This window comes from Epinephelus moara, chromosome 16, assembly GCF_006386435.1.
Source record: "Epinephelus moara isolate mb chromosome 16, YSFRI_EMoa_1.0, whole genome shotgun sequence".
Lineage (NCBI taxonomy): Eukaryota > Metazoa > Chordata > Actinopteri > Perciformes > Serranidae > Epinephelus > Epinephelus moara.
The window spans coordinates 17,370,122-17,395,369 of NC_065521.1; the positions used below are offsets into that span (position 1 = coordinate 17,370,122).

General features: G+C 39.5%; 2 protein-coding genes across 2 annotated transcripts; one reads left to right on the top strand and one right to left on the bottom strand.

Moving 5' to 3' along the window:
* Window positions 1–180: 180 nt before the first annotated feature.
* Window positions 181–5,108, top strand: lrrc47 (leucine rich repeat containing 47). The gene is made up of 7 exons (XM_050065341.1): window positions 181–798; window positions 1,197–1,646; window positions 1,735–1,851; window positions 2,015–2,130; window positions 2,757–2,859; window positions 3,034–3,123; window positions 4,380–5,108. Exons 1-7 carry the CDS (start codon window positions 229–231, stop codon window positions 4,599–4,601), a joined length of 1,668 nt encoding a protein of 555 aa, XP_049921298.1. The 5' UTR covers window positions 181–228; the 3' UTR covers window positions 4,602–5,108.
* Window positions 5,109–5,259: 151 nt separating this feature from the next.
* LOC126402147 (uncharacterized) lies at window positions 5,260–24,541 on the bottom strand. Its single transcript, XM_050063866.1, has 26 exons — window positions 24,452–24,541; window positions 24,283–24,315; window positions 24,138–24,197; window positions 23,699–23,834; window positions 23,357–23,466; window positions 22,313–22,357; window positions 22,033–22,165; window positions 21,835–21,938; window positions 21,582–21,610; window positions 20,533–20,701; window positions 20,247–20,279; window positions 20,077–20,139; window positions 18,978–19,113; window positions 16,567–16,676; window positions 16,429–16,473; window positions 14,993–15,125; window positions 13,744–13,847; window positions 13,546–13,574; window positions 9,877–9,893; window positions 9,657–9,760; window positions 8,242–8,377; window positions 7,324–7,433; window positions 7,186–7,230; window positions 6,826–6,958; window positions 6,033–6,136; window positions 5,260–5,857 (listed from the first exon to the last, which is right to left on the bottom strand). Exons 1-26 carry the CDS (start codon window positions 24,474–24,476, stop codon window positions 5,829–5,831), a joined length of 2,175 nt encoding a protein of 724 aa, XP_049919823.1. The 5' UTR covers window positions 24,477–24,541; the 3' UTR covers window positions 5,260–5,828.
* Window positions 24,542–25,248: the final 707 nt, after the last annotated feature.

Sequence of the window (25,248 nt, forward strand, 5' to 3'; positions counted from 1 at the left end):
AGACGTCGCGTCTAGCGGTTACTTCGTAAACTTGTAAGTAGTTCGCAAATCTAACACTTGTTATTTAAATATTCCACAAAAAATAAAAATTTTAATTGCACAGTTAGACACGTACATTTATCATTCACAAACCTATATATTACGAGCATAGTCATTTATTTTGAAATATTCAAACGGATGTCGTGTACTTTAGCGCTCCGACTGTCTTGACAACTGGTGCCTAACAGTATGGGTGACATGGAGAAATGGCCAGAAATAGAGAAAGCAGCTACAGAAAAGAGACGTGAGCTGGTTTTCCAGGGTCCAGGTGTCGACAAGAGAATTTCCTCTAACGGGGGACTCGCCTCTGCTCTGTACTCCCTCACCCTGCTGAATTATCTGGAAGTCAGCCAGTGTCCGAGCTTGACAGAGATCCACGAGGATATCCAACATCTGACAAACCTTCAGAGCCTCATCCTCTGCAGGAACAAACTCGCCTCCATCCCGAATGTCGTCGGTAACCTGAAGTCCCTGAAGGTCCTGGACCTTTCAGTGAACAACCTCAGTGTTTTACCAGAGGGAATCGCACAGCTAAGGGAGCTAAACACTCTCAATGTGAGCTGTAACAACCTGGAGGTCCTGCCAGAGGGACTGAGTCAGTGCACCAAGCTCTCCACCATCAACATCTCCAAGAATCACATCACCGGCTTCCCCGCTGACTTCTACTCCGAGAAGCTGGAACTTCTCAGCACACTGGTGGCCTCTGACAACTCCATTGAACAGCTGAGTGGGGATATTCACAAGCTAGCTGCTCTAAAGGTGGGCCGAGCTTCTTTCTCAGATTGTCCAATCACTTCTAATAAACATATCATGTCATCTCTATATAGAGATTTTCTTTCGGAAAACTGCTCCTGGGTGGATCAAATGTACCCCGAATTGTAAAGAAGCTGTCACTATGTTTGGTGCATATATGAAATTATAGTTAACTACGTGTCACATTTCCTTAAATGCAATGCAGCACAAAAATGTCACATTTTTAAACAGAGTTTGGCAGGTAATCTCCACAGAGAGACTGGCAAGTACTTGTCTGCACCAGCTTACTATAAATGCAGTATGCTCTTCTCTTCTCTGCTGTTGTTTTTTTTTATTTACATAATACTTGATTTACGTTTCCAGAGCACCAAACTCAATTTATGCATTTTGTTTTGTCTTCCCAGGTGCTTGATCTCTCCAACAACAAGCTGATTGAGATCCCCTCCGATCTGAGCGACTGCCCCAAGCTAAAAGACATCAACTTCAAAGGCAACAAGCTGAGTGACAAACGTCTGGAGAAGATGGTCAACGGCTGCCAAACTAAATCCATCCTCGACTACCTCAGAGGAAAGGGAAAAGGAAAGGGAGAGGACGCAGGGGAGGCAGATGGGGGTCGCAAGGCAGATAAAGGGAAAAGACAGCAGAGGAAGAAGAAGGAGAAGGTGGCAGAGGATGAAGTGGAGGAACTGAACAAGATGGTGGTGAGGGTTCTCCATGTTTCGGACACTCCTGAAACACTCAATGTCACAGTGAGTGCAGAGGTGAAAGACGTGCGACCATACTTGGTGTGCTGCGTGGTCAGAGGCATGAACCTAAAGCCTGGGAATGCTCTCAAACGTTTCCTGGTGGCTCAGGTAAGGTCAAATCCTTCACAAGGTGGTATACTGATGAAATAAGTGTGCAGCATTGTCACTAAAAATGATTCACCTTTTGATTTTCTAGACAAAGCTTCATGATGACTTGTGCGGTAAAAGGACCACCGCAACTATTGCAACTCATGATGTGCAGCTTCTCAAAGCTCCCCTGATTTATGGTGTCAAACCACCTACCCAGCTGAAGGTATGTTCACACACATTGGTTGGCTTATTATTTTCAGATTTCAGTAATCAAATCAGACAGATTACATGATCAGAGCATTCAGAAAATTCTTGTGGTGTGGTCTGTTGTAGTTGTGACTCTCAGAAGCTGTCTGAATTTCACATGAGAACGCAATCTTTGTTAGGTTGTGGCGCTGGGTCGGAAGGAGATGACGGCCGTCGAGCTGATAAGACACCTTCAGCTGGAGGCTGACGAGCTGAGGAAGCAGAAGAAGAGGCAGAACGTCACTGGCCTCCACAAGTAAGTACAGCTTATGACTCCTCTGTAAAATATTTACAACATTAACTAGTTTACGTGTTATTCGCTGTAATCATTTGACATAAGCCACAGAATTTATGTAGAGAGGGATTCTGAGTTGCATTGTGTGTGTATAATAGCTTGCAGGTCAACTTGACATACTAAGCACAGCACTCTGTGGATCAGAAGATGATGTTCAGAGAGTCATATTCTTAATAACAACTTATATCTCAGTGTTTTCTCTCATCCAAGACATTGACAATGTCATTCATAAACAAGGTGACTGAGATTGTTGCTTTGTGGAGGAAGGAATTCTTAGACCCTGTATTTTTCTTAGAGGCTATGAATTTAAAACATTTAGGTATGGTAGCAGCACTTCACACTTCACATGAAAGTGGTGCACAAGACATCTGTGCGACTTGCTGGCTGTTCATTTGAACACATGAGGGCAGTATAAGTGTGTTGGACCAGAAGTGACTTTCTGTAAATTTCACACACACCAAATGAAAGCTGCAACACAAAAAATCATCACTGTGCGTGACAGCTGACAGCCCCGACAGATATGAATCGAAAGAATGAAGAAAGAACCCACTGTCCATCTATTATAGATGTTTATTTTGTATTTACAGATACCTGCAGCTTCTGCAAGGAAAAACAATGTACCCCTGCCTGGTGGATGTAGAGGGACATGTGATCTCATTCCCACCTATTACCAACAGTGAGAAAACCAAGGTGTGAATTTCTGTTTTCTTCCTGATTATCATAATCATGTCCTCCCAGAAGAGAGGATTTCATATGAAATGCTGTCACACAGTGGAAATGTCCTGTTGTAGCCCACCGCTTGTCTGTGTGTCTTCTCATGATACAATAGAAGTAATTACATGATTGGCTGATTGTACTTTACAGATCAAGAAGACAACCAAAGAGTTGTTCTTGGAGGTGACGAGTGCAGCCAGCCTGCAGACCTGTAAAGATGTTATGGACGCTCTGATTGTTGTAAGCTTTACTTTTCCTCTCTCTTTTCTCCGTCATTAATGAGTCAAGTTTACCATACCTATTTTCTGGGTCCAAGACTGGACCTTTATCATAGCTTCTCATGTGAAAACTGTGTTAGATGCTCTGTCACTGTTAGATATTTTGGATTATTAATAGATTTAGAAAAAGATTTGTGGCACTAGAAGGAAAGCTTATGTAAAGCTCAGTTCTGGGTACATTTTAAAATGTTGTATTTCCGGTGGACAGGTGGCAGTTTTGGTTTGCTGGAGGCTCTAGAGCATTTTTAGGTCACCAAAATAATTGATCATAAGTTCCACAGATACTTTCATAAAATTGAGTCATCTGGCTAAAAGCTTTGAACAGATGGACTGACATCACAATATTTAGGTCTTATTTTATACTCTACGTACTGCTGAAACAAAATCAACGATGATTAGCTTGTAGTTCATACTGTATAGAACAAGTATGGATTTTGGACACATCTTGTGTCGACCTGTTTTCATTACCAACTTGTCAAATACCGACGCTTGGCCCTTGGCATGATACTGATGCACTGAGACACCCTGTATGAGATGCCGCATCATTATTAGACGCTCTGAGCAACTGACATCATATAAAGAGCGAGAAATTCTGCATTGTGAGGTCATCAGGACTTTCACTGAGGAGAACGCTGTTCATGTCCCATGTGAAACCAATACTCAACGTTGAGTTATTTTAACTATGTGATGCAGTATGTCAGTGACAAATGCACTTCTTTTAACCCAAACCTTGACCTTTTTTAGACCTAACCAAGTACTTTTGTCGCCCAAACCTCACGAAGTAAACCTAAAGACTAAGTTAACCTACTGTACGTTGACCAGAAACTGACATGCCATCCCTGACACGTCCAAAACTGACACTTGTTGGGTACCTAGAGTGTCATAGGTTAATGCGTGGGGTCACTGACCAAGCATCGGTATTTGACAAGTCGGGAGTGAAAATGCGTTGCTTGTTTGTGTTGTGTTGCCCCCCCGGCTTTCCTGTTTTGGGTATATTTAATCTTAAGTGTTTATTTTGAACCTACACCTCTAAAACTTCAGGAGTTTTAATCAAATTTTTGCATGGAAAGCATCAAAGAAAACAGAGACGATCTAAAAAATTAAGTGGTCGATTTTTTTCCAGTGTCTTTGCTACACAGTCTGTTTTGAAACACTAATTAAAACACAACATTGAAATCACACACAGGCGTTGAAAGTGCATTTCCTGTTTCATTACAGAAAATGGCAGAGTTGAACAAGTTCACAGCAGAGCATCGGGAGGAGGCGGGGTCAGACGGGGAAGGGGACGGCCCACAAGAGCCTGCTGCCAGCGGCGAGACCTCCAGCGAACTGATCGTCCAGCAAGTCCGCACAGTGGACCAGGACGGGAACCTGAAGGTCGTCTACCCATCAAAGACCGACCTCTCCAACAACGTCAGCAACTTGACTGTCATTTGGTAGTTATGATGTGGATAACCTCTGATGTTTACACTCATTCACACGCTATATGAAGTAATTATAACACATTAACATTGTGGGACATGAAGGCTAAGGTTTGACACAGTGCAACAACATTACATCCTTCTACTTCAGGGAGTGCAGTAAAGCTGATCCTCCTGGATTTCTTGTCAATGAAGTGTTGCCTTTGACGAATGTTAACATTTCTGATTAATGTACAGCTTTTTTGAACCACATGTAGTAATATGTTAATAAATCCTTTTGTAGCTTCCTGACAACACGATCAGCATGACAAACTGTGTCCAAATATCCTTATTTTTGTATTATTTACAAACTGAAGACAAGTTGTCTGCAGGTAAAATGAATTTTGTTCAACTTACATTTTAACTTGGACTGGTTACTTGTGGTATTGGAAGATTTGTGTGACTATCAACTTAAAACATTGGCATTTTCCCTTTAAGCAACAACAACTAATGTCTGATTTGGACTTAATAAAAATATTCTCCTGTTTTTATTCATTTTATTTCATATGCCACACACACAGTTTGCTGTTTAGCTTGAGTGTCTGTAGGCTTGCATTTTTTTGTTGTTCAGCCAGTGTAACTAGAGCTGCTAATGTTAACTACCAATCAATGTGGGGACATAAATTGCGTCACTTCCTGGGTGCAGGGACTTTAAGGTTCTGTGTGTGTGATTTTGGAGTGGGCAGATGATTTTGCATGACAGAAGGTGCAACATGCTCTCACACACAGTTACTCCAAACAATCAGGCTGGTTCAGATTCAGACAGGAGCAGAAGCTCAAGACCACAAGTACTCGACTTGCTTTGCCCGTGGCCAGTTTTGCAAAATGACAGGAAGTCAGGGGCCGGTCACAGCAGCCCCACTCTAGGCCCACAGGAAGTGCACCTGGATTTTAAGCCCATTTTTGTACTGGAATTACAACTTATGGGTCAATCAAATGGTGCCCTTGGGCCCCAAAAGACTTTTTCCCTATAGATTTACATTGTGAAAGAGACATCTGAAATTCAGTGGATATATTTCAACTTGTATGTACCTTGTAACCTGTATGGGCCAAACTATTCCATATTAGTACTCTGGTATAGTTCTGTATCCGGAGCAGGATTCTGCAGTTATGTTTGACATTTCTTTAGCCAATGAACAAACCGACAAATGTATTAAATCAAATGCATGTTTATTGTGATACAAGTGAAATTCCAGTATGTTAATAATTAATGTTGATTTGGAATGACTGCAGGATCTGCGAAAGAACAAAATATTAAATTCAGACACATAATTCAAGCAACTGAGAGCATAAGCATGAATTCTTTTTGTTGTAGCAGTGGCTGTTTTAGCAGAAGGGTGCCAGCAACACTGTGTGGACAGATCTCTCTCTCATTTTCCCCACCACATATAAGGTCCTTTAAGATACTTACATTCGCATATGTACGTCACCTCCAGGTACTTGTATGGGCCACCACAGGGGTCTCCAAACACTGAGTTACTCACGTTGATAGCACAGCTGTTTTTCCCATTGCAGCTGTAGATGCAGAAGGACATGAGTGAAAACAGACTTGAATACACCTTGAAACAAATGAGATCTGCAGTATAACTTAGAAAACGTGGGGATTTTTTATATATACATTATGATATGAAATCACAGACTTTTCTGTCAGCAAGAAAAATCACTACCTATACACACAAAGACTGTTTGTAGGATAACTGTAAATCGTAATCGTAAATTCTGCAGATTGCATTTTCTTATTTTTTAAAAGTTTTTCTTGCGTGGCATTTGCATTTATTGGACAGGACAGCTTAAGCATGAAAGGGGAGAGAGAGGAGGTGACATGCAACATAGAGCTGTGGGCTGGAATCGAACCCGCCGCTGCTGTGGCAAGGATATTCTCTTTATACATTGATTGCCTGTTCTACCCACTGAGATACTGGGCGCCCCAAAGATTGCATTTCCTTGATGCAGAATACTGGGCGCCCCAAAGATTGCATTTCCTTGATGCAGAACAACACACACTGTAACTGAGTTACTGTAGTGCTTCAGCCACACGGTCTTTGTGCATGTTAAATGCCTCCCTTCTTTGATCCCTTTTTTGTCAATCTTACTTTCTCTCTAACTAACTGACTCATTTGAAGTTATCTCTCTGTACCAGTAGAAAATAGTTTATTGAAGTCTTGATTTATTCCTTATATTTAGCAAAGGGTGTGCAGCTGTACCTGTCAGCAACTATGGTAGTGGGGCGTGAGCAGTCAACTGTTTGGATCTGAGAAGTAGGCCGTCCGAAAGAACAGGTTGTGCGGTCACGGCGTCCATAGTCAGCCCCATACACAAAGATAACCTGTCCTACATCTGTTAGAAAGAGGAGGAACAATTAGAGAGGACAGAGATGAAGTTAAGAGTTAGAACAATAAGAACAATTAGAGAGGACAGAGATGAAGTTAAGAGTTAGAACAATAAGAGTTGAAAATGTATTTATGCTGTTGTTTGTCATATTAAAGCACCATAAATACAAACAAGGAAAATAAATATATTAATTAAAGCACCATAAATACAAACAAGGAAAATAAATATATTACCACACTTGAGGTGTGCCACAGAGAGCTCGCAGGCAGCAAAGTGAACTGTCAAAGTAACATGAAAGAATCACATGAGACTTCACACTATAAAACTGTTAGCTTTTTCTTCACTGTTAGTTTCATGCAGACATGACTGACTTGCTGGGAAGCAGGTGAAGGTGGTTTCCAGGTATTTGTGGATGCCACGGCAGGGGTTAGAGTTACGAACAAGGTTTATGTTCAGTTCACACTCCCTCTTGCCATCACACCTGTGGGAAACACATTAGGAACATGTTTTTAGCACAAATCAAAAGCACACTAAAATTAGTGTAGATACTGTGGTAACTTTGATGAATGTCTGAGACTATTTATTCCCTAAACTTTAAATGCAGTATTTAGTGTGAGTATGTGAGATACCACTTGTTTTAATGTACAGTATAACGTCAGTTTGATGACTGTTAGAAAATATTTGAGGCTGGGGATTGTATGTATCAAGAGATTCAAACCAGGTCAATTTGATCTGTCAGATTTACAAAAATAGTCTGCTGTAAAAAAAAAAAAATCCACAATGAAACCAACAGCAAAACCCCAAGAATATGTGTCTCAAGGTGCTGAAGAGTTAACAAAGAGATGACATCATCTACTTCATTTGGTTACTTAAAAACCTTTATGATTTGACGTAGCTTTACATTTACTCAAGCATATTATTTAAGTACAATTTTGAGGTACTTGTACTTAACTCGAGAATTTCCATTTTATGGTATTATTTAATTCTTACATTGGAAGCAAATATTGCACTTTTTATTTTGACAGTTTGCACATTCAGACTGGTAATGCAAAATATGAAATCAACCACTAAATTATGATTATAGATCAGGCTATAAGCTGATGTGCATATAAATGCATCAACGAGTATCCAATAATATAAAATAATATTTATTATTCAGAAATGTGCCATTCTGCATAATGAGTACTTTTACTTTTGGTAACATATATCTTGATACTTTTATACTTTTACTTGAGTGATGCTATAAATGCAGGACTTTAACATTTAGAATACATGTGATTAAAAAATACCTTCTTCTGAGGACGTCCACTGTGCCCCTTTGAGCGCACGTTGTGTTGGCAAGCTGATTCTGAGGTCTTCCCTCACTGCAGGTCTGATTGTCTGCACGCCCATACAGTGCTGCCTGCACAACGATCACTCCAGATTCTGTTACACAACAAGGAGGAAATTAATAAACGATAAAGTTCAGAGGGAGAATTCTCCTCTAAAGAAATCACTATGGGAATCATTAACAAGTTTTGTCATTTTGACCGAGCCTAACATTTCCACAGGCATATCTGATGTAAAAAAACAAAACACAAACGAAATAAAATAAAAAATCACTCTTCTCATAGTAAAACAACACCATTGTCAATGAAAATCTGTCTGACCAAGCTGCAACCTCTGAGGCTGAGAAATGAAGCCAATGCGGGAGTGCAAAAAACTGCATTTCATTAGATGGCCACTTGAGGCTGGCTCCGAATCACAGTCAATCCCCATAGACAAGCATGTTGAAATGCCCTATTTTACAGCAGAAACAAACACCGTTATAGTCTGGTACAAAAAACGGTTTTGGTCTCTATGGTCTCTTTGGTGCAGGGGTGAATTGTTTTATAATTCACCCGTTTACATTTTTTTTAGGCCCAAAGTTATGCATATTCAAGGGCGAGGCTGCTCTGCTGGAAGGCTGTCTGCAAGGCGTCGCTACTGGTTGCTGCAGTCTATGGGTTACATCCATCCCTTGCTCCTCCACAGCTCCACCCTCTTGGTATGGCCACTTCTGGCTCCAAAAAAACAAGATGGCGACGGCCAAAATGCCGTACTCAAGGTTTCAAAACAGCAGTTCACAAACCAACGGGTGACATCACGGTAGCTACATCCATTATTTATGTGGACTATGGACGTGACTCGGGCATAAATCACATTAATGAATGAGTTGATGTATTTAAGTTTTACTCACATTATGTAATTTCGTTCGAATAAAACAGCCGCAGGTAACACTGGCTAACTTGCTCAATGTTACAACTTAGCATACACTTAAGCTCATTCCACACATTTGCTTGGTGGCTGGCATGAGCCACTTGTCGTAGTAGCACATTGTAGTAAGCTGCTGGATTGATGTTGCAATATCATTTCAATAAGTTACGTCTCTACCGGATTACTGTGCTGCAAAATGGCAAGAATTAATGAAAACGTATGTTATGTGGCAGGAAAAACGCTTTTATTTAGTTAATTCAGTCACACTGTATTATTTACAGTGACATATCATCTGGTTTCCCATAGCAACTAGAACTTTACCTTGATTAAAATTACAGATTTCTCTGGGTTTGAACATTGTTAGAATCATTTGGGATAATGTGAATGCACAACTCAACAAAATATATAAAATAGTAGATTTGAATGCGTAAATGTTACATATTATATTTTCAAATGAGATTAGTCATACCACAGCTCAGGCGCTGGACATTCCCGGAGCTGCCACAGGTGACAACTTTCTCCGTGGAAACAACTACAATAACAGATATAAAGGCATAAGTTGAAGTCTTTGCCCTGAGTTAAAATGCCACATTAGTAAATTGTAATTGTAAACTCAGACAATCTAACTTAATTCCTAGTTTTACATGAACCCACATAATTATTCTTTCAGTTGTCAGCTGTGTACTCACACAGTGTGGTGCTGAGTCTGTAGCAGAGCATGATGTTAGAAGATCCTGTCTGAGCTGAACAGAGGGACTGACGGATGCTGGAACAGAAACACCTGTATCTCTTCTGCCCAGTGAGGAACTGTCTTTGCCTTATATACAAAACAATGGCTTGATCTTGCCCAACTGGCTCCTAACACCACTGTGCAAAAATGTGAACATACAATCAAAACCAGAATGTCTTCATTTAGATTTAACACTGATGACAGAGGACAATGACTTATACTTTGCTGACTCATGTTGCGGAAATATAAAAAGGTGAGGCATGCAAAAGTCTGTGCAAAAACAAGACAGTTAATTGAAATGACGGTAGTTGGAAGTTATTTAGAAAGTGCATTAGTTCTTGTGTGCTGATGTTGAGATACGATGCACTGACCCTGTTCAGAGGTTTTCCCCTGTTTTCCTGCCTGACAACAAATTCTCTCATTCTTGTCTCTGACCCTCAGATTTCTCACACTTTCTTCCTTGAATGAGAGTTCCCTTCCATTTAGAGATATATACACTGTATATATACAATGTGTGTGTCTCTTCCCACCTCAGGGTGCAGATTACATTTCGATATTGGCTGGGGCACACAGAAACTGGGGGATTGGGGTCCTCCCCCAAGAATTTTTTATGCAACAGTTTTTGCCTTTTCTGCAGCTATTTATGGTTGGAATGTCTTTAAATTCATCAAAATAATGTCCTCTGTTAGTTTCATGTTTTTAATGGGGGGGACAAAGGCACTATATACTGAGGGGGACGCCTATGCTCCTCACAGCACTGCGTGATATGCAGTCGTGCTTGGTTTGCAATGTCTTCATCTCTTCATCATCCATGATCAATCAATCAATCAATCAATTTTATTTATAAAGCCCAATATCACAAATCACAATTTGCCTCACAGGGCTTTACAGCATACGACATCCCTCTGTCTTTATGACCCTCGCAGCGGATAAGGAAAAACTCCCCAAAAAAAACCCTTTAACGGGGAAAAAAAACAGTAGAAACCTCAGGAAGAGCAACTGAGGAGGGATCCCTCTTCCAGGACAGACAGACGTGCAAACTGACAAATAAATTAATTGTTGCATTGTTCTTCTTTTTTTTTTTTCCTGTGAACTTACTGGAACACTCTGTGGCACCTATTGTTATTTTGTTTTGTCTCTTGACTTCCTGGAAGACCCAGAAAACACCAGACACTGAGAGTCACTGCAGTGAAGCTTTGCTTGTGCAAATGTCTTTTGATTACTGTGAAGTCATCTTTAGCACAAAAGCAAAATAACAATCACACGCTGCTGGTTTAATGCATTTTATTTACTACATGTTTGTTGTGATCTTATTGTGACCTCAGTATGTTTGAAGGATCTGCAAAAAACAGATGAACGATTCACTTCAGATAAATACTGTTTAAGTGTGTCTGGTTGCACAAACTGTTACTGCATGATCATAAACTGCATTTTACTGTCTATTAGCACAGCACATTGTTTCTGAAAACAAAAACCACTCAAACCGCACAAAACTGGAATAGTTATGGATTAATAGAGCCTATTTCTATCATTGCAAAGATAAGCAGTCGGGTTGATAAATCTCTGCATCATAGCTGTTTACCACCACATGCTGTATTCCACATCATGTTTCCCTCTGCACATTTAACCCACAGACAAGCCTCAGTAGCGTAACACAGTGCTAACTGGCCTTCGAGCTACTGATCCTAAATCTCATCAGGCATCCAGCATCCCCGGGGCATTCCTGTATGGGGTGCCGTTTCTAAAGTGTCTCACGCTGAAAATAACATCAACATTTTGCCACATTTAGCTTCAAACAATGTTTAAAAAAGTATTGTGAATTTTTTAACGTCACCTTTTTAGATTTAACAATTAACATTTATATTTATATTTATATTTAATATTTAGATTTAACATTTATATTTATATTTATATTTAGCATTTAGATTTAGATTTAATATTTAGATTTAGATTTAGATTTAATATTTAGATTTAACATTTAACATTTAGGTGCCACATTTAATATTTAGATTTAACTATTTAATATATTTCTAAGTTAACAAATATTGCTGTAAATGTGGTAAAAGGTGACGTTAAAAAATTCACAATACTTTTTTAAACATTGTTTGAAGCTAAATGTGGCAAAATGTTGATGTTATTTTCAGCGTGAGACACTTTACAAACGGCACCCCATAGCCTGCAGACCTGTAAAGATGTTATGGACGCTCTGATTGTTGTAAGCTTTACTTCTTCTCTCTCTTTTCTCTGTCATTAACGAATGTGTCAAGTTTACTGAGGCTTGGATTTCATTTTCATAGTTTTGGCCGTTGTTTCTATTGGTTACAACATCTTTAAATGAGTCTGGTCCAAGACTAGCTTTTCATGTAAAAACTAAAGGACACCACCCATATTAAATGCTGTGTAACTTGTAGATGTTTTTGGATCATTAATAGTAACTTTATGTAAAACATTTGTGGCGCTAGAGGAAAAGCTTATGTAAAGCTCAGTGCTGAGTACATTTTAAAATTTCAGTATGTGAGACGCCGCATCATTATTAGACGCTTTGAGCAACTGACGTTGTATAAGAGCAAAAAATTCTGCATAGTGAGGTGGTCAGGACTTTCACTGAGGAGAACGCTGTTCATGTCAAGTGTGAAACCAATATTCAATCTTGCTTTAACTATGTAACACAATATGTCAGTGACATATGTCTCGTGACAAATGCACTTCTTTTAACCCAAACCTTGATCTTTTTTTAGACCTAAACAAGTAATGTTGTTGCCCAAACCTAATGAAGTCAACCTAAAAACTAAGTAAACCTACACTGACCAGAAACTGACATGCCATCCCTAACACGTCTAAAACTGACGCTTGTGGGGTACCTAGAGTGTCAGTGCACAGGGTCGGTATTTGACGAGCTGGGAGTGAAAATGTATTGCTTGTTTCTTTATTTCCACTGCCCCCTCGGTTTTCCTGTTTTGGGTATATTTAATCTTAAGTGTTTATTTTGAACCTACACCTCTAAAACTTCAGGAGTTTTAATCAAATTTTTTGCATGGAAAGCGTCAAAGAAAACAGAGACGATCTAAGAAATTAAGTGGTCGATTTTTTCCCAGTGTCTTTGCTACACAGTCTGTTTTGAAACACTGTGAAACACACATTGAAATCACACACGGGCGTTTAAAGTGCATTTCCTGTTTCATTACAGAAAATGGCAGAGTTGAACAAGTTCACAGCAGAGCATCGGGAGGAGGCGGGGTCAGACAGGGAAGGGGACGGCCCACAAGAGCCTGCTGCCAGCGGCGAGACCTCCAGCGAACTGATCGTCCAGCAATTTTTGTACTGGAATTACAACTTCTGGGTCCATCAAGTGATGCCCTTCGGCCCAAAAGACTTTTTCCCCATAAATTTAAATTGTGAAAGAGACATCTGAAAATTAGCGGATTTATTTCAACTTGTATGTAACTTGTAAGCTGTATGGGCCAAACTATTCCATATTAATACTCTGGTATATTTCTGTATCCGGAGCAGGATTCTGCAGTTGTGTTTGACATTTCTTTAGCCAATGAACAAACCGAAAAATGTATTAAATCAAATGCATGTTTATTGTGATATGAGTGAATTTCCAGTATGTTAATGATTAATGCACTGGAGGCTGATATGGAATGACCCCAGGATCTGCAAAAGAACAAAATATTAAATTCAGACACATAATTCAAGCAACTGAATTCTTTTTGTTGTAGCAGTGGCTGTTTGAGCAGCAACACTGTGTGGACAGATCTCTGTATCATGCCATTTTCCCCACCACATATTGTGCACCACATATAAGGTCCTTTAAGATACTTACATTCGCATATGTACGCCACCTCCAGGTACTTGTAAGTGCCACCACAGGGGTCTCCAAACACTGAGTTGCTCACATTGATACTGCACCTGTTTTTCCCATTGCAGCTGTGGAGACAAAGCGACATGAGTGAACCTTTAACCTGAGGTATGAGTTGACAAAGACTGTTTGGTTTGGAGGTCTTGTGGAAAGCATCTTGCAATTTAATATAGCTGCTTGGTATGGGAATCTGAATGTGAAGCAGAAAAACAAGCTTTCCTCAATTGTGAAAATTGCAGGGAAGGTGGTTGGTAAGCCACAACTTCAACTTGGTGAGCTGTTCACAGGGGCAGTTGTCAGGAAGGCCAGACAGTTATCTGGGGATACTTCACACCCCTTACACTCATAGTTTGAACTGCTTCCATCTGGCCGCAGATTCAGAGTCCCGAGCGCGAGCCGGAACATAAATAAGAAATCTTTCATTCCACATGCCATACATGCTCTGAACATAACATGATTGTACCTGCTGTTGCTGTTTTTTTTGTTTTGTTTTTTTCTATTTGCACAACAACTTTACTCAACTTTACTTTTCTTTTCCTTTCTGTTGTGTATCTTGATGAGTGTTCTGGTTTGTCTTGTGTAGTTTGGTGTCTGGAGAGGCCGAAGACAAATTTCCACTACGGTGGATAATAAAGTTTTATCTAATCTAATCTAATCATAACTGTCGTAAATTCTGCAGATTGCATTTTCTTATTTTTTAAAAGTTTTTCTTGTGTGGCATTTGCATTTATTGGACAGGACAGCTTAAGCATGAAAGGGGAGAGAGAGGAGGTGACATACAGCATAGAGCTGTGGGCTGGAATCGAACCCGCAGCTGCTGTGGCAAGGATATTCTCTTTATACATTGGTCGCCTGTTCTACCCACTGAGATACTGGGCGCCCCAAAGATTGCATTTCCTTGATGCAGAACAACACACACTGTAACTGAGTTACTGCAGTGCTTCATGCCACATGGTTTGAACACACACACACACACACACACACACACACACACACACACACACACAATGTCCATGTGTTTTTTTGTACATAATGTGTAGCATGGACGTCTTTGTGCATGTTAAATGCCTCCCTTCTTTGATCCCTTTTTTGTCAATCTTACTTTCTCTCTAACTAACTGACTCATTTGAAGTTACCTCTCTGTACCAGTAGAAAATAGTTTATTGAAGTCTTGATTTATTCCTTATATTTAGCAAAGGGTGTGCAGCTGTACCTGTCAGCAACTTTGGTAGTGGGGCGTGAGCAGTCAACTGTTTGGATCTGAGAGGTAGGCCGTCTGAAAGAGCAGGTTGTGCGGTCACGGCGTCCATAGTCAGCCCCATACACAAAGATAACCTGTCCTACATCTGTTAGAAAGAGGAGGAACAATTAGAGAGGACAGAGATGAAGTTATGAATTGACCTATGGCTAAGTCCCGCCCTCAAACGCAATGAGCCAATTACAGTGCATATAGCCATTCCCATACACTCGGACATTCTCCGCCTGGACGTTCATTGAAATGCATTGCAGAAACTCAGTTTTGTTCGGTTTTATGAGCTTTTTCGGAGATTTGAAGTTTAAAAATGGTCAAACAGTGTGTATGGGGTACATGCAACTCCGAGAACAACACACACTGAGAGGCTGGGCGACAAGGTGTATTTTTTAAACTTTAAACCACATCTCAACCGAGAAAAGTGTCTCCTTTGGATAAAGTTGTGTGGTAACGTTAGACCACAACATCAACTCAACGTGAATAAGATTAACAATGATGTCTACATCTGTTCTAAGGTAAGTCAACATTGTGTTTGAGGCAACATATTGTCACTTTGCTGGAAAGAAATATAAAGTTATCTTTAACATCTCTAGCTAACGTTAGCTAAAGTTAGCCTAACGTTAGCTCCTAGCTGCGTTGTTCATCATGTCACCTTGTTTGCTGGGAGTTCATTAGCCTATTTTGTTCTAGTTTTGTACTTTGGTGATCGTACATCATTGTTAGCTGTTGTCCAAAGGGCTCTAGTTAAGCTAACGTTAACTTCTGGAGCTTAGCTTCATTAACTTATCTGTAATGGCAGAGATAACAAAGGTTGGCAAACGTTATGCTGAATGATTCAGTGTAAATACTGTAGCACCAAACTAACGGAGAGACACTCTTGGTAAAGATGGTAAAAAGGCCGTTATCCTTTTCTCATATTCTGAGCCAAAAACCTTAACTTCAGTGGCACTTTAACTTGTTGTCTTTGATGGTGACGGCAACCAGATGCGGTTCACAAGCGTACACTGTGACCTGTAAATTTTGGCTTGTAATTTAAGCTTTTCATCGACCTTCTCAACAATAAAATGATGAATATATCCCTCCAATGCGTAGTTTAGGCCCTTTTGGTTACTTCTCAATGACATCTGATCGTTATGTCCCCAAAAATCATCAGTTGCCTCCTGCGAAATGCCGTGTACTGTGACACCTGCCATAGCGCCGGTCACTGAATGTTGATAGTTTTTTGTCCGAGTAAGTGGAGGGGGGCGTGGCTTAGCCATAGGTCAATTAGTAAGTGGAGGGGGGCGTGGCTTAGCCATAGGTCAATTAGAACAATAGAGAGAGTTGAAAATGTAATTATGCTCTTGTTTGTCATATTAAAGCACCATAAATACAAACAAGGAAAATAAATATATTACCACACTTGAGGTGTGCCACAGAGCCCTCGCAGGCAGCAAAGTGAACTGTCAAAGTAACATGAAAGAATCACATGAGACTTCACACTATAAAACTGTCAGCTTTTTCTTCACTGTTAGTTTCATGCAGACGTGACTGACTTGCTGGGAAGCAGGTGAAGGTGGTTTCCAGGTATTTGTGGATGCCACGGCAGGGGTTAGAGTTACGAACAAGGTTTACGTTCAGTTCACACTCCCTCTTGCCATCACACCTGTGGGAAACACATTCGTAGCTCGTTTTTAGCACAAAGCAAAAGCATGAAAATTAGTGTAGATACTGTGGTAACTTTGATGAATGTCTGAGACTCTACTATTTATTCCCTAAACTTTAAATGCAGTATTTAGTGTGAAATGTAGACTTGAGTTAATGTACAGTATAATAATAATTTGACTGTTATATTTTGGGTTGGGGATTGTATGTATCAAGAGATTCAAACCAGGTCATTTTGGTCTGTCAGATTTACAAAAATAGTCTGCTGTAAAAAAAAAAAAAAAAAATACACAATGCCATCAGAGTATACAACGAAACCTCAAGAATATGTGTCTCAAGGTGCTGAAGAGTTAACAGAGAGGTTAAGATCATTTACTTCATTTGGTTACTTAAGAAAAACTTCATGATTTGACATAGCTTTTATTTCTACCTGTATGCAGGTGTACATTTACTCAAGTATTACATTTAAGTACAATTTTGAGGTACTTGTACTCAGAGATGGGCAAAAATACATCAAAATGTATTTTGTGCAAAATACAAAATATCCTTCAAATAAATGTATCAAAATAAAATACAAAATACTGGTGCCAGAAAATGTATCAAAATAAAATACATGTATTTTGTATTTTCAAATACAGAAAATACTTTTTTTTCTTTTTCTTTTTAGCAGCGACCCGCAGCTCTATAGGTCACTCTGTCGGTTGGTTGGTTGGTCAGTTGGTCCACAAAGCTTTTCGTGAATAACTCAAAAATCCCTGACCAAAAATGCTCAAAATTTGCATACTGCAACTAGAGACCATGAGTAACTATACCAGAAAGAATGCCCACGATTCATCCATAGGTGGCGCTATACTAACCGATTCAAAGCTTTGCCTGAATAACTCAAAAAGTCCTTGACCAAAAATGCTCAAAATTGACATGCTGCAATTAGAGACCACAAGTAACTATGCCAGAAAGAACAACCATGACTCATCCATTAATGATAGTAGCAAATTTGGTCGCAGCTATTGCAAATTTGGTATGACAATCTGTTGAACTTGGAAGACGTGAGCAGCAAGGTAGTCTACTGGTAGTGTGGGTCCATCCACGTGAGCAGCATGCCTGGCAAGTCTAGTCTAGCTGTGCTGTGAACTGTCCACCAACGGCCTAGCTAAACGGTAGCAAGATACTGTAGCTACTGTAGCTAGTTAACTTGTTTGCTGTCTAACTTGAAGCCTTTGGAGCCCTGTGTTCAACTTTTTCAAATGAAAAAGAGAAAAAAAAAAAGCTAGGGACACGTAGGCTACCCTAAAATATTATTTATTGATTCAGATTTAGATTCAGACAACTTTATCGATCCCATGTGAGGCAATTCATTTGTAGTATACTCATCCCAAGCATTAACCACAACAACATACAATTTCCTATGTTATGCACAGTCCAGTAAAACAGACCACTAGGTCATTGAAGGGCATATTGAATGGCCCAAGTTTAAAAAAACATATAGATAAAAATATATATATATATATATAAAAAGAAAAAAATATTGTTACATCCAATATTATAAGAATGTGTAGCCTATTATTTTTGTTTTTTGATTCGTGNCCACTAGGTCATTGAAGGGCATATTGAATGGCCCAAGTTTAAAAAAACATATAGATTAAAAATTTATATATATATATATATATATATATATATATATATATATAAGTAAAAAATATTGTTACATCCAATATTATAAGAATGTGTAGTAGCCTATTATTTTTGTTTTTTGATTCGTGGAGAAAGTATTTTGAGTATTTTAAATACAAAATTACTCTACTCAAAAGTATTTTGTTACAAATTACATTTGCTTTTTATCGGCCTTATCAAATACAAATTACAAAATACTCAAATGTAATTGAAATACGTATTTTAAATACAATTAATAGAAATACTGCCCATCCCTGCTTGTACTTAACTTGAGTATTTCCATTTTATGGTATTATTTAATTCTTACATTACATTGGAAGCAAATATTGCACTTCTTACTCAATTTATTTTGACAGTTTAGTTACTTTGCACATTCAGACTGGTAATGCAAAATATGAAATCAACCACTAAATTATGATGTATGATTATAGATCAGGCTATAAGCTGATGTGCATATAAATGCATCAACGAGTATCCAATAAAATAATATTTATTATTCAGAAATGTGCCATTCTGCATAATGAGTACTTTTACTTTTAGTAACATATATCTTGATACTTTTATACTTTTACTTGAGTGATGCTATGAATGCAGGACTTTAACATTTAGAATACATGTGATTAAAAAATACCTTCTTCTGAGGACGTCCACTGTGCCCCTTTGAGCGCACGTTGTGTTGGCAAGCTGATTCTGAGGTCTTCCCTCACTGCAGGTCTGATTGTCTGCACGCCCATACAGTGCTGCCTGCACAACGATCACTCCAGATTCTGTTACACAACAAGGAGGAAATTAATAAACGATAAAGTTCAGAGGGAGAGTTCTCCTCTAAAGAAATCACTATGGGAATCATTAACAAGTTTTGTCATTTTGACCGAGCTTAACATTTCCACAGGCATATCTGATGTAAAAAAACAAAACAAAAACGAAATAAAATAAAAAATCACTCTTCTCATAGTAAAAAAACAACACCATTGTCAATGAAAATCTGTCTGACCAAGCTGCAACCTCTGAGGCTGAGAAATGAAGCCAATGCGGGAGTGCAAAAAACTGCAGTTCATTAGATGGCCACTTGAGGCTGGCTCCGAATCACAGTCAATCCCCATAGACAAGCATGTTGAAATGCCCTATTTTACAGCAGAAACAAACACTGTTATAGTCTGGTACAAAACACGGTTTTGGTCTCTATGGTCTGTTTGGTGCATGAGGCCCAAAGTTATGCATATTTAAGGGCGAGGCTGCTCTGCTGGAAGGCTGCTGCTGCTTATTCACATTATGTCGTAAATTATTTCGTAAAATAGCCGCAGGTAACGCTGGCTAACTTGCTCAATGTTACAACTTAGCATACACTTAAGCTCATTCCACACATTTGCTTGGTGGCTGGCATGAGCCACTTGTCGTAGTAGCACATTGTAGTAAGCTGCTGGATTGATGTTGCAATATCATATCAATAAATTATGTCTCTACCGGATTACTGTGCTGCAAAATGGCAAGAATTAATGAAAACATGTGTTGTGTGGCAGGAAAAACACTATTATTTAGTTAATTCAGTCACACTGTATTATTTACAGTGACATATCATTAAAATTACAGATTTCTCTGGGTTTGAACATTGTTAGAATCATTTGGGATAATGTGAATGCACAACTCAACAAAACATATAAAATAGTTGTCCTTTGAGGTTTGAATGCGTAAATGTTACATATTATATTTTCAAATGAGATTAGTCATACCACAGCTCAGGCGCTGGACATTCCTGGAGCTGCCACAGGTGACAACTTTCTCCGTGGAAACAACTACAATAACAGATACCAAAGCATAAGTTGAAGTGGGTTGAAGCCACACACTGTATGTAGAAAATAAATGCAGGCATCATCATGATCACATTCACTCAGACATTTACCTGCTGCCATGAGCAAACATGTTGCTGCCAGCACTGAAAAGAAACATCACTGTCAAACTGTGTCTGCCAAACACGAGTAAAAGTTACAAAGTCTTGCTAAAAAAAACAACTTTGCTGTGTTCTAGTAGGATGGAGCTTTATCACAGCAGACATTTTGAAACTGTCTTGCCCTGAGTTAAAATGCCACATTAGTAAATTGTAATTGTAAACTCAGATAATCAAACTTAATTCCTAGTTTTACATGAACCCACATAATTATTCTTTCGGTTGTCAGCTGTGTACTCACACAGTGTGGTGCTGAGTCTGTAGCAGAGCATGATGTTAGAAGATCCTGTCTGAGCTGAACAGAGGGACTGACGGATGCAGAAACAGAAACACCTGTATCTCTTCTGCCCAGTGAGGAACTGTCTTTGCCTTATATACAAAACAATGGCTTGATCTTGCCCAACTGGCTCCTAACACCTCTGTGCATAAATGTGAACATACTGGCTCCTAACACCTCTGTGCATAAATGTGAACATACAATCAAAGCCAGAATGACAGACGACAGAGGACAATGACAATGTCTCGCTGTATGTGATGATGAGCAAAAGAATTTCTCAATATGCTGACTCGTGTTACGGAATTATTACAAGTAAGGCGTGCAAAGCTCTCCGGAAAAACAACACGGTAATTGGAGTGACAAAAGTTGGAGTGTGTTCACAAAGTGCATTTGTCGGGATGTGATGTACTGCCTGTGCTCTGAGGTGGTTTTTCCAGCCTGACAACAAATGAGCTCATTCTTGTCTCTGACCCTTAAATTTCTTGCATCTTCTTCCTTGAAGGAAAGCCCCTTGTCTCACCAGTCTCATTTCATCAAAATAATTTCCTATGCTACTTTCATGTTTTCATTGGGGGGGACAAAGCCACATGTTCTAAACACTAAGGGAGACATGACCCCTGTGTCCCCCCCGAAACCTACACCTATATGCTCCTCACAGCACTGTGTGACATGCAGTCTTTCTCGGTTTGCAGTGTCTTCATCTTTAACACTTATGTTTTCAAATTTACAATAACGTGACATTGTTTCCTGCAAACTGATGAACAATTGAGCTGTTGCAATGTTTTTTTTCCCCCTTACTGGAACACTCTGTAGCACCTATTGTTATTTTGTTTTTTCTCTGAACTTCCTGGAAGACCCAGAAAACACCAGACACTGAGAGTCACTGCAGTGGAGCTTTTCTTGTGCAAATATCTTTAGATTATTGTGAAGTAAGACAAGACACACGCTGCTGGTTTAATGCATTTTATTTAATGCATGTTTATTGTGATCTTATTGTGACCTCAGTATGTTTACAGGGTGTCATCTGGAGGGCTGGAAGGATCTGCAAAAACCAGATGAAAGATTCACCTCAGATAAATACTGTATTTAAGTGACTGGTTGCACAAAATGTGTTACGGCATTATAATTTTAAAAAATGCATTTTACACTTTGTTAACACAGCACAATGTTTCTGAAAACAAAAAACACTCAAACTGCACAAAACTGGAATACTTATGGATAAATAGAGTCTATAACACAGTGCTAACTGGCCTTCCAGCTACTTACATTCACAAACGTAAGCCACTTCCAGGTACTTGAAAGTGCCGACACAGGGGTCTCCAAACACTGAGTTGCTTGCTTTGATACTGCAACTGTTTTTCCCACCACAGCTGTGGAGACAGAGCGGCATGAGTGAATACATGCATGATGCCTTTAACAGCCTTTAACCTGAAGTATGAGTTGACAAAAAGTGAGTAACTGTACTTGTCAGAAACGATGCTGGTCGGCTGTGAGCAGTCGCTATTTTGGATCTGAGTGGCAGGCCGTTTGTAAGTGCATGTGGTCTGGTCGTGGCGTCCATAATCAGCGCCGTAGACAGATATAACCTGCCCAGTATCTGGCAAGAAGAGGAGGGAGAGTTGAAAGCAAAGATGAAAGAAAATGTAGCTTTGAGAGGCATGTGACCAAAGAAAAAAGTGAGATATTCAGATGAGTACTGAAGTGACATAAAAATAAAACAAAGCTAGTGGTTACGTGATCTTACCACAGTGCAGGTTTGCGAAAGAGTGCTCACATGTCACAAGGTGAACTGTCAAAATAACGTGACACACATCGATGCATTATTTACAACCAGTCGATGCATTTTGCGTCAGAATGCACACTTCTTCAAATCAGATCACACAAATAAAAACAGTTTAGTTTAAGTGTATCCTGCTGACTCACAGACTCCATGGGAACACAGTACTTCCTGTTTGAATCAACCAAGGCACTAAAAGCAGGGCCAAAAGCTTAAAACATGTGGAAATATGTGAAGGGAAAATCACTGGAATCTGAATTTTCTACAATACATTATTTGACAGTATTAAGACACAGAACGTCCCATACCTTTAGACCGATCAGCCACATTAAAAACCACTGACAAGTGAAATTAATAACATTGATCATCTTGTCGGAATGCAATGTTCTGCTGGCAAACATTGGACCTTGCATTCAAGCCATTTGAGACGCTCCACCCACCCAAAGACGGCACTCCCTGATGGCAGTGACCCCCACCACAGGTCAATGCACCACGCCACACTGCAAAAACTGCTCAGGAATGACCCGAGGATCACGACAAAGAGCTCAAGGTGTCGACCCGGCCTCCAAATTCCACTGATCCCAGTCTCATCAGGCATCCAGCATCCTCGGGCCATTCCTTAGCCCAAGGTTGCTGGATGCTTTTTGCAGCGTGGCATGGCGCATTGTCCTGCTGGGGGTGAAACTGCCAGCGATGAGTGCTGTTGCCATGAGGGGATGTAATTGGTCTACAACAATATTTCGGTGGGTGGTGCCAGTCAAGTGTCATCCACATAAACGCCAGGACCCGAAGTTTCCCAGCAGAACATGACATTGTAACAAGATGATGACAATGTTATTCACTTTACCTGTCAGCACTTTTAATGATGTGGCTGATAGGTGTATTTCCTGCCTGCTTGAAAACCTTGACATGCTGGCAAGAAGAAGCTATACATTTGTAAATAAAGCAAGTGAAAACCAGGGAAAAAATTATTTTTTGGCAGCTTTAGTTTCATGCAGACATGTGACTGACTTGCTGGGAGGCAGATGTACTTGGTCTGTAGATATTTGGAGGTGCCTTCGCAGGGATCGGGTGATCCAAAGACATTCACGCTCACTTCACACACCCTTTTTCCATCACACCTGCAGGAAGAACATATAGGGCATGTTTCAAGCAGAATCGCAGCCAAACACAGTGTTGAATATGGAAGCAGTCGATGGCACCACAGCTGCTTGTAAAATGAATTGTGAAACAGATGTTTTTACTTATGTTGGGTCTGGTTGATTTATTTAAAAAAAAAATTGAATTGAAGTCTCCTTTTAGCTACATTTAGAATGCATATAAATAAAATGCGGTACATCTTTATGATTGTACCTTCTCTTGAGGACGTCCACTGTGCCCTCTTGCGCGCAATCTGTATTGGTAAGCTGTGCCTGAGGTTTTTCCTCACTGCAGGTCTCACTGTCTGTGCGTCCATACAGTGCTTCCTGCACACTGATCACTCCAGTATCTGTTACACGGCAAAGAATTAGAAGAATTAGTAGTCATCACTTAATCTTGAAATGTACTAAAACTATACCATAGTAACTGATCAGCTGCTTCTGCTCACCCTAACCTACACATCAAAATGTTTTCATCATAATCCAGAAAAAATTCAACATGTTAAAGCTTTTTTTTTTAAAAATACCGTAACACTGGTTGAATCAAAGATGATAAAGTAAAAACAAAAAAACACCTTAATGATCAAACAAGTGCTACCAGAATTTATGTAAGCACTGTTGAGGACAGAATATTTTAGGAAATAGAGGCATACCACAGCTCAGGCGCTGGACAGTCTCAACCTGACAGGTAAGAACTGTCTCTGTGGAAACAGCTAAAAACAGAGATGAAAGTATTAGTTTAACACAACGGCACATATGTAGAAATGTATTCAAGAATCCTCACACACAAATATTTACCTGGACTTACGAGCACACAGGCTGCTGCCAGCACTGAAAAGCAAACAGCACACAAGAGATACAAAGGGCTTCATTGGCAAGAGAACTTAATTTTACCAAATCGTAATCTAAGACTTCCTATATTTATAGAAAGATATCTTTTTATCATTATGCTAATCAGTATACTCACAGAGTGTGGTGCCGAGGCGAAGCATGGTTTAACAGGACTCAGTGGTCGGTGAGCAGTGAGAGTGATGGTGGGTGGGACACACACTGTATTTATTCATTTGGATCTGAGGCAGTCTACGATTGTGCAAAACAAACCTGAACCTGACTCCAGTGGCTCCTATTCAACTGGACGCAATATCCAAAATGAGAATAACAGAAGCCCCATGAGGGCCGCCAGACATCCAGTCTCAGAGCACAGACTGAAGAGGCCTGAGCACTCATACATCATTGTAAGCCTAATGAGTCCCATATTCGGGTTACACTGTGTGTTACATGAAACTGTGTCAAGTTTTAAGTTAAGGCTACAAAAACACATATGTCAGAGAAAAGCCTGAGTGTGGGTTTGGTTTAATACAGGACCTATTCATGATGACAATATGATCATCCATTCAATGCAAACAATCTATACCATAAATAAATATGATTGTATAAGTGTGCACTACAGAGTTGAGTCATTTTGTTTGTTCTTACTTTAAAAAAAATTTAATTGAAAAAGTAATTAATTTAAAAAAAATGTGTTTTTTGTTGGGTGCAATGCTAATTTTGTGTTATGATTTTGTCAAAATATTGTACACTCTTATTAATCTTACTTATATTCTCCTATGACTGTTTTTATTTGATCATTCCTGTGTTTTATTTTGTTTGTTTGTTTTATTTCTTTGTGAAGCACTTTGGTCAAAATTTGTTGTTTTTAAATGTGCTCTATAAATAAATCTGACTTGATTTAACTGAGTTTGGTTTAATTATGGCTAAAATAAC

Excerpts from the sequence above, each read along its gene's own strand:
- lrrc47 (XM_050065341.1), top strand. The coding sequence starts at position 229 with ATGGGTGACATGGAGAAATGGCCAGAAATAGAGAAAGCAGCTACAGAA. Across the intron at positions 1,647-1,734 it reads AACGTTTCCTGGTGGCTCAG|ACAAAGCTTCATGATGACTT; the intron begins GTAAGGTCAAAT and ends TTGATTTTCTAG. Across the intron at positions 1,852-2,014 it reads AACCACCTACCCAGCTGAAG|GTTGTGGCGCTGGGTCGGAA; the intron begins GTATGTTCACAC and ends AATCTTTGTTAG.
- LOC126402147 (XM_050063866.1), bottom strand. The coding sequence starts at position 24,476 with ATGCTTCGCCTCGGCACCACACTCT. Across the intron at positions 20,280-20,532 it reads CAGACTCAGCACCACACTGT|TGCTGGCAGCAACATGTTTG; the intron begins GTGAGTACACAG and ends GTTTCTTTTCAG. Across the intron at positions 13,575-13,743 it reads GGTGGCGTACATATGCGAAT|ATCCTGGGGTCATTCCATAT; the intron begins GTAAGTATCTTA and ends GTTCTTTTGCAG.